The 12,516-nt window shown below is 41.2% G+C and overlaps 1 protein-coding gene across 1 annotated transcript in view; it reads left to right on the top strand.

The window, feature by feature from the left end:
- Positions 1-8,108, top strand: part of LOC147616415 (CDP-diacylglycerol--glycerol-3-phosphate 3-phosphatidyltransferase 2-like) — a 55,303-nt gene extending 47,195 nt beyond the window's left edge. Inside the window, exons 4-7 of the mRNA XM_086777489.1 lie at positions 6,666-6,779; positions 6,875-6,931; positions 7,106-7,191; positions 7,650-8,108. Coding sequence (XP_086633615.1) covers positions 6,666-6,779; positions 6,875-6,931; positions 7,106-7,191; positions 7,650-7,773 — 381 coding nt within the window. The 3' untranslated portion in view covers positions 7,774-8,108. The remainder of the gene's footprint in view (positions 1-6,665; positions 6,780-6,874; positions 6,932-7,105; positions 7,192-7,649) is intronic.
- Positions 8,109-12,516: the final 4,408 nt, after the last annotated feature.

Genomic DNA, 12,516 nt, shown 5'->3' with positions numbered 1-12,516 from the left:
ATGCATCGGCCACTACATTCTTCTTTCCTGGGGTGTGCAAGATCTGAAAATGAAACATAGAGAGAAAATTGGCCATCCTCGTATGCTTCTATGACAACTTAGTTTGGGTAAGAAAATACCTCAAACTCTGGTGATCTGTCTTCACAGTGAAATCAGCCCCAAGAAGGTAATGTTGCCATATAATAAGTGCATGAATTACAGCCAAGAGCTCTTTCTCATAAATGCCAAGAGATAGCTCTGCATCATGCAATCTACGGCTCTCATAAGCCACAACATGTCCCTCTTGATTAAGGACAGCTCCTATGCAATTTCCAGATGCATCACATGCCACACAAAGGCTTTTGCAAATCCGGAATGATCAACACTGGACCATGAGTAGTTGCATCTTTCAATTTGAGGAATGTATCCCTCTTTACATTAGTCCATTTGAACACGGCCTTCTTCTTTGTCAAATCATGCAAAGGAGAAGCAATCCATGCAAAGTGTCGAATGAACCTGCGGTAGTAAGAGCATAATCCAAGAAAACTACGGATCTCATGCACCGACCTCAATTTGGGCCAATTTTGAATTGCATCAATCTTTGCAGGATCCATCTGCACTCCATCTTTGGACACAATATGCCCAAGATAATGTATCTCTGGTAAGAAGAACTCACTCTTCTATGCATTTATGAAGAGTTTATGCTTACCGAGTTCTTTAAAAACAATGGCCAAATGAGTTCTATGCTCTTCTTCGGTCTTCTAGAAGACTAGGATGTAAATTTCCTGTACCCACGGAATATGCGATCCATCATTCTATTGAATGTAGCTGGGGCATTTGTAAGGCCAAAAGGCATAACAAGATACTCATAAATCCCAAATGCTGTCCTGAAAGCAGTTTTGTGTACATTCTCAGGCACTACACGCACTTGTTGATACCCACTCTTAATATCAATTCGGCTAAAGCATGCCGATCCATCCAACTTGTCAAGAATGTCGTCTATGCGTGGAATCGGAAACCGATTCTTGATGGTAAGCTTATTCAAAGCTCTATAATCCACACACATACGAAAGGATCCATCCTTCTTTTGAACCAAGAGGACGGGTGAACAATATGGGGAAGAGCTTGGCTGAACCAAACCTTTCTCAAGAAGCTCATTCACCTGCTTCATGATCTCCTCTTTTTGGGATGCACTTACACGATAGGCTGGCCTATTAGGTGGTGAGCTACTCGGCACAAGATCAGTGCGATGATCTTCCGGTTGTACGGGTGGTAACTCGTTTGGTAACTCATCAGCAAAACAATCATTGTGCTCTTGCAAAAATTTCAGCCTATCATTACTAAGAGTGTTTACATGTACATTATTTTCCTCAACATGATCTCGTACAAAAATCAAGTACACAAAAACACTCTTTTTCATTACTTTCTTAATTTGTACATGAGATACAAGGGGAATGGTATCACCCCCTTCACCAGCATCAATTACATGCTCTCGGCCTTTATGCATGAAGGTGATCCTGTTGGTCTTGTAAGCCTTGCACGGATCAATACGTGTATGCCAAGCTTTCCAAGCAATACTTCACAGCCATTCAAAGGCGCCACAAGAAAATCCTCACATAGCCTTGAATGTGTATGCGCAACTTGCCAAAAATAGGCATGATCTGCACTTCTCTACCAACAAAGGCAGTCCCTGCTTCAATTTGAGGACCCATGTCTTCCACTTCAATATCCAAAGCAACTGCCATGTGTGTGGATATGAAATTTTCAAATGCACAATCATCAAACATGAACAAAGTGGGCTGATCCTTGAGCTGTCCCCAAGCTTTACATACAACCCTGTCTTTGCAATCATGTGAAGTGTTGTCCTGCACATCCGGAACCATATGCACATTAGGCTTTGATGCATTTGCATTATCATGCTTCTTCTTGTTTGGGCATGCCTTTGCAATATGCTTGGTGGTACCACAAGTAAAGCATTTCCCCTCACTCATATATTGCTTTTTCTGCTCCAGAGTGAGACCATAGTCTCTCAGTTTGAAGGGACGCTTCTTGGTAGTGTTATTTTCAGCCTTTGGATCATTTTTATCTTGATTTTGGTCCTTTTTAGGTTGCTGTCCATTATTTTGTAGGCTTTGGGCAATCCTCTCTTTGCCTTGAAATGAGGGTTTAGCCTTATTGGATCGACTCAATTTGAGTTCCAATTGCTCGGTGGCGGTGGCGGCTGTGATTAGTTGGTGTAAGGTATGACCAGGATACATTTGTAGTCCCGCTTTGTACACAGGTTGCAATCCCGATTGAAATTTTCTCTTCCTTTCCGTCTCGGTGACATGCATAAATGGAGACACCTCCAAAAGCACTTTCCAAAACTTTTGTACATATGTATTTACCGATTTCCCCTCATTTTGCTTCACCCAATCCCACTTCATTATTATCTCATTCAATGCATTGGGAGGCAAGAATTGAGCATAAAAGCTCTCCTTGAACTCTTCCCATGATCTAACAGGATTCGGTGAGAGCTTCTCTGTGAGCCACCAATGGGCAGTAGTGCCTTTTATGAACATGCTTACATGCTGGATCATGGATTTCTAAGTGAAATCCTCATCACTGAAAGCAATATCAAACTGGGCAATAAAAGCAAGTGCCTTTGATGCATCATATTCTCCATGATATGTGTCAAATTTCACAGATTTGTCTCCGGCTTTGAAGTCACAAGACTTTGATGCATGTGCCTGCATCTCAACATGTTTTCCCCCATGTTTGTCCATTGGGACAACCCTTGTGACTGGCATCATTTTAGGACCAAAAGGTGATGCATAAGGCATAGATACATGTGCCCTGCAAGCATGAGGCATGGCTGGCCCCTCAACATGCATTGATACATTTTCAGCCATAGCTTCTCCCTCACGAGCACACTCGAAAGCATGAGTGGCATGAGAGATACGCGGAATACCTGCACCAACAGAAAATTGTAGCCCATGTTGCATGTGTTGTACATGCACATTTTTAGCCGGCAATGGCATTTGACATACATTTTGACCACTGCCATAAACATTGTATCCTTCACGGGCTACATAAGGTATTCTTGCATGGCGTAAAGTCACTGATTGTTCCTCTCCCATAGCATGGAGATTCATCCTCTTAGACATAAGTCTTGTTCGGGCACCTTAGACATAAGTCTTGTTCGGGCACCTGTGGGGATTCCAAGACATGTGGGATGGTTGCCTTTTCTGCATAGGCATCCTCGGTACGAGCCAAGTATGCACGTGCTGCATCCCTCGGTTGCATGTGCAACTCTTGAGCAATCATTACCATTGCATGATCCATATAAGATTCAGCTTTCTTTGCCTTCAAACAGTCATGTACCAATGGATCCTTGCGGCGGTAGAGATTCAATTCTTCTTGCATGGAGAAGAGCCTGCATATGAGTAAGTTCAGCCCTCAAGAGTATGGACTCTTCTTCCTGCATCTTCTCTTTGCCACAAGACGGCTGTCCCATATATTCATGTTCCCTATTGTGCACCACATGAGTTTGCTCATTCTGTAAAGCATTGAAGGCATGCATTTCATTGTCCTTGCCTCTTGTATTAGCATCTCCAACATTCATTGTATGGCTGTCCATATCTAAGTGTAGAGATAGCTAGTGTTCACGGTGATCGTCTCTCACGATAGAAGTGAAAGAGAACCGTATGCTTTGATACCAATGTAACTTGGTTGAACATAATGCTAATCAATACACTTAAATACACTAAGATTTGATGGACACTTGCTCAAATACAAGAAGTAAATTGCTGAATTGACAAGAGACACACAATGAGTCAGAACAGCCGATCCCTCCCTCAAATAAAGTAAATTGATCTTGGGAGAATCAAGTACATAGTGTAATGGGCATTTTTGACCACATTTCCATATGAATACAGTATTGCAAACAAGTGGTTGTTGATGTAGACTTGCAACCCACACTACCCTCTGGAGTGTCCATGTTCCCTACCATCTCCTCGCTATTGTTCCACCAACACATGGTAGCAACAATCTGCAAGAGAGCACGTAGGACAAGAGAACACTACACAGGGTATGTGATCTTGTAATCCGGTTCCTCCCTCCTGCTACTTGCTCCCATATTTAAGCATAAAAGCTTACCAATTGCACGTAGAGTCGATGACCGCGGAAGTCTTCACGATGGAAGTCCTTGGAGTGAAGAGATCTTCGATTTGCCGCATTTCTTCGTGACAAAAGTCTTTAAGAGGAATATGGGAACCTTGGGAAAGCTTTCCCTATGGTTCAACTTGAGAAAGGAGGGCTAAAATTAGGGTTTTCGGCAAAAAGACCAGAAATTACAGCAATAAAGAGAGCGGTTTTGCTGAGTTTCAGTCATTGGGAGTGTGTAGGAGAGTGATTAGCATCCGGAAACACTCTTGGAAGCTTGAGAAACACCATAGCAAGCTTGGAAATGGAGTTGGGAAGGAGAAAAGTACAAAAAATGCAGCCCAATAGCCCTCACGAAGGAGGTGCCAATCTCTAGAGAGAGGAGTGAGGTGGTAAGTTGTACAGTGTAGGTGGCAGGCAGGTGCTTTGTGGAGCAAGCTAGAGTGGACACATGGCTGGTTACTCCCTTTGTACAAAGGGAATAAGGTCTGGGCAGTGGACATTGGGTTATGTCCACCTTGGGACATTAGTGTGTGTGAACACCGGGCTAGGCATAATTTATAAGTGAGTTTTGGTCGCCCAAAACTTAATGAAGTGTGTACGCACTCACTTATAAATTAGTGCTAACTCCTAAGGTTAGGTTTATGACCAATACTTACCACCTGTCACATGTCACATAACCATGTCAGCAGACAGTTTCACACGCACGGTTCGCGGGCGGGCGTTTTCTTACCCGGAACTACACATTGGTCAAGCAAGCATGAAGACAGCATGCAATTTCAATTGCAAGCAAGTACATAAAGATGCTATGCAATGCAGCATTGGTATGGACAATCCTCGTTCATGAGACTATACCAAAATAGACGTACTCCAGGCAAGTACACCGAATCCACCAAGCATTTCCGGGCATGTACACGGAGGCACAAGTCCCAACGGAAAGCCAAGTTCACAGTGTCACATGAGTGGCATCAATCCCCGGCATATACAATGGACACCAGTCCAATGTACATACATGATAAGAAAGCACGGGTGGACCAATTGGGTGGCCAAATGGTGACATAGGTGGATTGGTGTTCCATTGGGTATGGTACCTCGTGTACTTGCCTGGAGCACGTCTATTTTGGTATAGTCTCATGAACGGGGATTGTCCATACCAATGTTGCATTACATAGCATCTTTATGTGCTTGCTTGCAATTGAAATTGCATGTTGTTTTCATGCTTGTTTAACCAATGTGTAGTTCCGGGTAAGGGGACGCTTGCCCTTGAACCGTGCGTGTGAAACTGTCTGCTGACATGGTTATGTGGCATGTGATAGGTGGTAAGTATTGGTCATAAACCTAGCCTTAGGAGTTAGCACTAATTTATAAGTGAGTGTGTACACACTTCATTAAGTTTTGGGCGACCAAAACTCACTTATAAATTATGCCCAACCCGGTGTTCACACACACTGATGTCCCAAGGTGGACATAACTCAATGTCCATCGCCTAGACCTTATTCCCTTTGTACAAAGGGAGTAACCAGCCATGTGTCCACTCTAGCTTGCTCCACAAAGCACTTGCCTGCCACCTACACTGGACAACTTACCACCTCACTCCTCCTCTCTCTAGAGATTGGCGCCTCCTTCATGAGGGCTGTTGGGCTGCATTTTCCGCACTTTTCTCCTTTCCAACTCCATTTCCAAGCTTGCTAAGGTGTTTCTCAAGCTCCCAAGAGTGTTTCTCAAGCTTCCAAGAGTGTTTCCGGATGCTAATCACTCTCCTACACACTCCCAATGACTGAAATTCAGCAAAACAGCTTTCTTTATTGCTGTAATTTCTGGTCTTTTTGCTGAAAACCCTAATTTCAGCCCTCCTTTCTCAAGTTGAACCATAGGGGAAGCTTTCCCAAGGTTCCCTTCATCCTCTTGAAGACTTTTATCGCGAAGGACCGTGACAAAATCGAAGATTTCAACACTCCAAGCACTTTCATCGTCGCGAAGACTTCCGGTAAGCTTTTATGCTTAAATATGGAAGCAAGTAGCAGGAGGGAAGAACTGGACTCCACCTATGTAGTGTTCTTTTGTCCTACGTGCTCTCTTGTAGATTGTTGCGACCTTGTGTGGAACAATAGAGAGCAGATGGTAGGGAACATGGACACTTGAGAGGGTAGTGTGAGTTGCAAGTCTTCACCGATAACCACATTGTTTGCAATACTGTATCATATGCATTGGTATGGAAATCTACTAGCACTCTTACTGTGGGCACTTCAGTGCATGGTATTATGATTGCTTATGAACAGTGTGTGTGATTGTTTCCATGCCTTTATATGTGTTTACATTCTCCAATTGATACATCAGTGAGCTAGCTCATGGCCATTATGTATATGTATATATGCATATACATGTTTGTGTGTGTGTGCGTGGGTGGGGGTGGGTTGGTGGGGGTGTGGGTGTGGATATGGATGAGAACATAGTCTTACGTTTTTTGCATTCGGCTCAATGAAAATCTTCAAGTTGAAAGCTCAAATATTTGAAGCTAGGTTGATTGCTTCTTTCTTTTGCAGTTGATGGTTGCAACCACTTTGGTTCTCTTGAGTACAAAGCCTCTTCATGTGCCCTGGGCGGTGTCTCTTCCTTGGCTTATTCCTTTGCCATCAACAGCGATCATTGGAAGAGAGGTTACAATCTGATTAGCCAAACTTGCTTTATTATTGAGTTAGCCCAAATACCCATCCTATGGTTTGTTTTACGACTTTTTCCATGGTTCTTCCAGATCACCATGTCTGCTGTTCGTGAATGGGCTGCAAGTCAAGGTGGGAACTTGCAAGCAGTAAGTGCCTTATACACTTAAGCTCCTTTCACCAGTGGAAAGTCCTCAAAAAAATGCTTAAAAGAACTTTATTTCCTAAAATTAGATCAGAACTTTATTTCCTAAAATTAGATCAGGTTGATGCATGGAACTTTTTGACTTATCGATGGGCATGTGCTTGCTTCACAATGGCAGGCTGTTGCTGTGAATAAACTAGGTAAATGGAAAACTGCATCTCAGATGGTGGCTTTGACAGTTCTCCTTTGCACTAGGAATGGCAGGTATCATTCTACCTCAACTTCTCTACTGATATCTACCATCTCTATCCTTGGTGCACTAAAGATACTCTTATAGTGTATACCAGTGGAAAACCCGCATGATTCTGTGGAACAACTTTTTTTTTTTTCCAAGAAGAAATAAATTTGAGAAACTAGTTTAAATTTGGGCTAGTTAATAAAGGTAATGGTTTCTGTTTACGACAGTTTAGAAAGGTGAAATGCATTAATTTATATTCCATCTTATATTCCTTTGTAATTTACAAGTCTGTGCACGTTTTTTTTTTTTTTTTTGGGGGGGGGGGGGTTGTGTGTGCAGGCACGTGCACATACAGGCATGTGTCACCGTGCATGCATGTGCGGTGTGAAGTCTGTGTGTGCACGTGTCAGGTACGTGTGCTTACTGCTTCTCTGCCTGCATTTTTGATGAGTATGGTTACTGACCTCTTTTTCTATCTTGGCAGTGAAACTGGCATGGCTTGCAAACTGGTAGCAATTGGTGTCGGCTTGCTTTATATTTCAGCTGGGCTTGCACTTTGGTCTTTGGCTGTGTATATGAAGGGCATTTGGGGAGCATTGATAAAGTAAAAGTATTGCTGTTATGGAACTTTATGTTACAAGGGTATTGCAGTGCAGTTGGTGTAATCACGCAAGACAGTGTAATCACACAATGTCTTGCAACCTCTTGACCCATTTGTGTGCTGTGAGCCAAAAGCAGATATAAACCATGGTAAACCACGGTATCCCTCTCATACAAGCCTCTACGCTGCAAGTGAACGCTATCATGGGTCATACATGTCTTAGTGTGAGGGAACAGTGTGGTAATACCAGTCTTACAGTGCATTGATTGGATTGTTTATTTTCCCAGATGTACCCATTTATTACAGACACTTACACATTTAATACAAAAGTAATTTGACAAATTTTTCAAGTTCTCTGTTTAAGAATTTTGTAGTTTGCGGGATCTATCTTTTAGGGAAGTTGCATTGGCTGAGATGTGTATTCTCCTTATTCATGGACAGGGGTGTCAGAAAGCTTCCTTAACTCAGAAAGCTTCCTTAACTTACGATTGCACTGTGAAACAAATTTATATTACTTCCACCTATAGTCAATCCTCTTTTCTCTTGCTCAACCTCAAAGTAAAGGGGATTTTTTTGATGGCTTAGGCACCTTGAAAGTCAAGGAGGTTGTACAAATTCATTGGTACATCTTGAAATGGCCCTTCCACGATTGGCAGTGGTTGCAAACGGCACTTGCAAGAGTTAGTGGGGAAAGCTCACTGACTTTTCTTGACATAATAACTTTGACATCAAAACAAGGGAGACATCAAATATAGAAGTGACTTTCAACACCAAATATAAGAAGTTAGTGTGATCTAAGAGTACTAGGAGAGCTGATAATTTGCATAATATTGCAGATGGCAGGGTGGATGGTTAAAATTGAATGTCTAGGTAGTTGCCTTTTAATACATAGCATTCAGGTATATATTATATAAATACCTCTTTGCTCAATGGGTTGTACATAACGTAATGTGGAAGTGTTTCCAAATGCCAAGATGAGACCTTGAATACATGATGGAAGCAATTTTTTAAAACCATATCGAGTGCAGGTATTCAAACAATGAAGTTGCATATAGCTGCTATTGAAGTAAGCAATTCAAACAAAGATGTTCCATGGCTCCAACCATGAGACAAAGTGAGTGGCAGGAGAGGTGGAGAGATCAAACCATGGTGACAAGGTGCATAGACATGGATGGGTGGAAGAGAAAGAAAAGAGAGAGATGTGAGCACACACATGAGAGAGAGTTGTGTTGCACGACACAACAATGATTGTATTATAATGATGTCATCCAACAAACCCCCCTTTAGAGTGAAGGATATGAATTCTGAGAAATCCCCAAATATTTGTGGATGATGGATCTCCCGTTTGATGAGTTGTAGAAGCTTCAAATTTTTTGGTAATTGATACCATTTTTGAAGTATGTATTTGCTTAGCGGATGCCACCTTTGAAGTATGTAATGGAGTGATCTCTGGGTTGATTCCTAGCCCTCAAGACTGACAATTTAGGTTTGTGCAGATACCAAAGGGCTGCCTCTGACTTCGACATCTCTTCTCATGCTTGTTTTGATCTTCGTAGGCACCTTCAGGCTCCATTTTCCACACCTAGTAGGTCACCTAGTTCATTTCACTTTCCCTTTGCATTTTTTGGCATTGAGGTAGCCCGGGGCTTTGAGTGGGTTTGTGTGACAGGTGCCACATTAGAGATAGTTTAATGCAGCTATTGATGTGGTACCTCAGTTAAGAGAAAAACATCAGGCCGCTTATCGAGGCGGTAGCATTGAATCTTTGAACATGATGGGGGCTACCCGTCCCATCCAAAGTTTGCCGATTGCATGTTGGATTTGGCCGCTCCTTTTGGTTGCTTGTTGAATTGCTTGATGCCTTGCATTGACCTCCAGAAGGGGTGAAGATATGGTTGCATTGATGAGAAGAACACATAGTTCAGGGGAAAAGAAACGCAGCAATGAAGGCAGAATAAAAAAAGCACAGAAAGCTCATGAAAAAAATAATACTATATGAAGGAAAAAAACACAGGATTGAAGGGGGGCAACAAAAAACGCAGAGAGGTGGGTTCACCCATGCTTTGATACCATGTAGGTCAACATGGTTCCAGCCATGAGAGAGTGTGAGTGGAAGGAGAGATTAAGCCATGGTGACTTGGTGCATAGACATGGATGGGTGGGAGAGAGAGAGAGAGAGTTGTTGCACAACACAACAATGATTGTATAGGCTCTATATCTTATGTTCTCTTAATAAGAAGGCAACACCTAAAGTGTTCAAACACCATTGGACACTCAACTAGACTTACACATATCCAATAGTTCTGTTGAATTGCATGACAAATTTGACAAAGCACACATTGAAAAAAATCTTCATTGCAAAGAGAAACCAACATGGAATTGGTGGATATTAAGTGCTATGTCATATGAGATGTTGAGACAAGAGTGCTTTAAAGTGGGTAAAAACCCTAAGCTTAGTTTGTTCCATGATTCAACAATAGTTCCAAAATATTTGATTGACAAGGGAATTAATTTGAAAACATTTAGTGGATGAGCTATGGTGCCAAGGTTTGAAACTCTGTCTCTAAGGTTTAGCACTCAGCGGGCTAGAGCCTTGTAGCTCAAGAAAATGTATTAACAAATACAACAAATGGCAACATGGTTGAAAGAATCTTCGAAGAAATAAATGACTTAAGAAACAATGAAATAAAGTGCAATGAGTTTATGGTTCTAAAAATATGAAAAAACTTCTAGGAGGCACTATAGGCCAAAAAAAAATCTATGATATTGCAAATGAAGAATCAAATAAGATATGAGAAGATGCCTACTCTCGAATTCCTTCGAAGGATGAAGAGCCTAAACAACCTACAGTAAGATTTTTTCATAATATCACACAAGATGTTTTTGAAATTCCAATCGAATCCCAATAATGGAACCACCTCACTTTGGTAACTTTCTATTTTCGTTGAGTGTTTAATAATAATAATAGCATCTTTCTGTAATATTTAAGATTTTAAAGTAGTACTTCCATACCCTTATTGGCCAACTTTGTGAAAGTTGGGAGGGGATCATATCATATTTTCTTAGAGAATAGTTCAAATAAGTATTATAAAAAGGGAAAATAACATTGCAAATGATCAAAAGAAAGACAAAACTTGCTTTTCCTCACTATTTAAATCTCCATGCTTTCCTTCTCTCTCACTCACTCTCTCTCTCTCACACACGTGCGTGCGGGCGCACGCGCACACTCGCACTCACACGCACACACACACACGTACACACACACACACACACACTCACACTCATTATGTTAGGTGTTGTAATACACATACTTACTCTCATGTAAGGTTTATAGTGAAATTATGGTTTATCCCTACCATAGTATTTTGGGATGAGTCAAATTTTACCAACTACATAATCATACACATACATGAGACATATGTTTACTATGTGATGTGTGCCCGGGCACTAGGGTAGAGACAATGTTAAAAGCATTAACATAAAAGAACGCGGCTGTTGCGTTGAAATCATATGCAAAGTGCTACAAAAACCCAATTAATCTGAGCCACCACCTTCATATCATAATGGTGTTATAAGTGTGTGAAGTTTCCTCTAATTGTGCTCATCGGTGAGACTACATTTGCTGAAGCTAGTCGTTGGGCATGCACACGTGTTCTCAATGTGTAATGCTTTACAATGTGCATGCACACGTGTTCTCAATGTGTAATGCTTTACAATGTGCATGCACACGTGTTCTCCCCCAATGCTGAAAACACTTGTGTTAATATATACTAGTACTCAACCCGTGCGTTGCTGCGGTATGTAAAAGACATTAAGAAGCGAAACATAGGAATGGAAGCTAGAATACAAAGGGTCAATCGAAGCGATTTTTTCCTCTTATTTTTTAGAAGTCTAGGATTTCTTGTTTCTCTTCTCTCCTTGTGCCTTGGTTGTCCATGGTTAATATGTAATAGATATATATTTTTCATCTAGTTTGGCTCTGGTAGTTATTTAGGTACTCACTAATACTAGTGCTTTATTTCATGAAAGTATCCACTTATGGATAATGTGGGCTTGTCCACATATGGAAAATGTAATGTCACTGCCTTTTCTTACCCAATACCCTTTGATGGTGGCCACCTCATTGGTGTACATATAAGGGGCAATGCCTTCTATTTTTATAAAAGATTTGTTTATATGGATTAACATGCTATGAGTTTCCAATTCTCTTGTTAGTATATGGAGCATGCCTGTGGTCATTATTGCTTGGTGATATATTGGCCTTGCTACCTCAAGACCATGTGGCTTGTTTGGTCTATTAACCTTGATAGATGCTTATTTTTATTAACACTTTCCAAGGTTCTTTTCTTGATGAAAGAATTGGCTCAAGGTTTAGTATAGTTGACTGAGTATACAAATCATTTTGACCTTTGAGCAATGCTATGAGAAGTTATGTTGAAACACATGACGTCTCATATACCTTTGACCTTTAGGGACACGAGTCACTTTACCTTACACTCCCAATGTTTCTTGCAGTGTTTGGGAAACTAAAACTTTTTGGAGCCTTACATTAATCCTTTTCACCACGGGTTGAGGAGGAAGTTATCATTTTGAGTAGGGATTTTCTTTAGCTTTTCTCAAAAATATAACTAGAATTTAAAATTTGAGGTTTTTTTCCCTCTTCTTATGATTTTGAACAGGCTTTTTCCAAATTTGAACCTAAGCCGAATATATCTTTTCCCAAGCCCTTCTTTCTTGATGTCTTAGTATG

The sequence above is a fragment of the Cibotium barometz genome, chromosome 38 (assembly GCF_041138505.1).
Source record: "Cibotium barometz isolate CiBa-2024 chromosome 38, ASM4113850v1, whole genome shotgun sequence".
NCBI lineage: Eukaryota > Viridiplantae > Streptophyta > Polypodiopsida > Cyatheales > Cibotiaceae > Cibotium > Cibotium barometz.
Note: the sequence above shows the minus strand (reverse complement) of the source record. Positions and strands in the feature narration are given on the sequence as shown.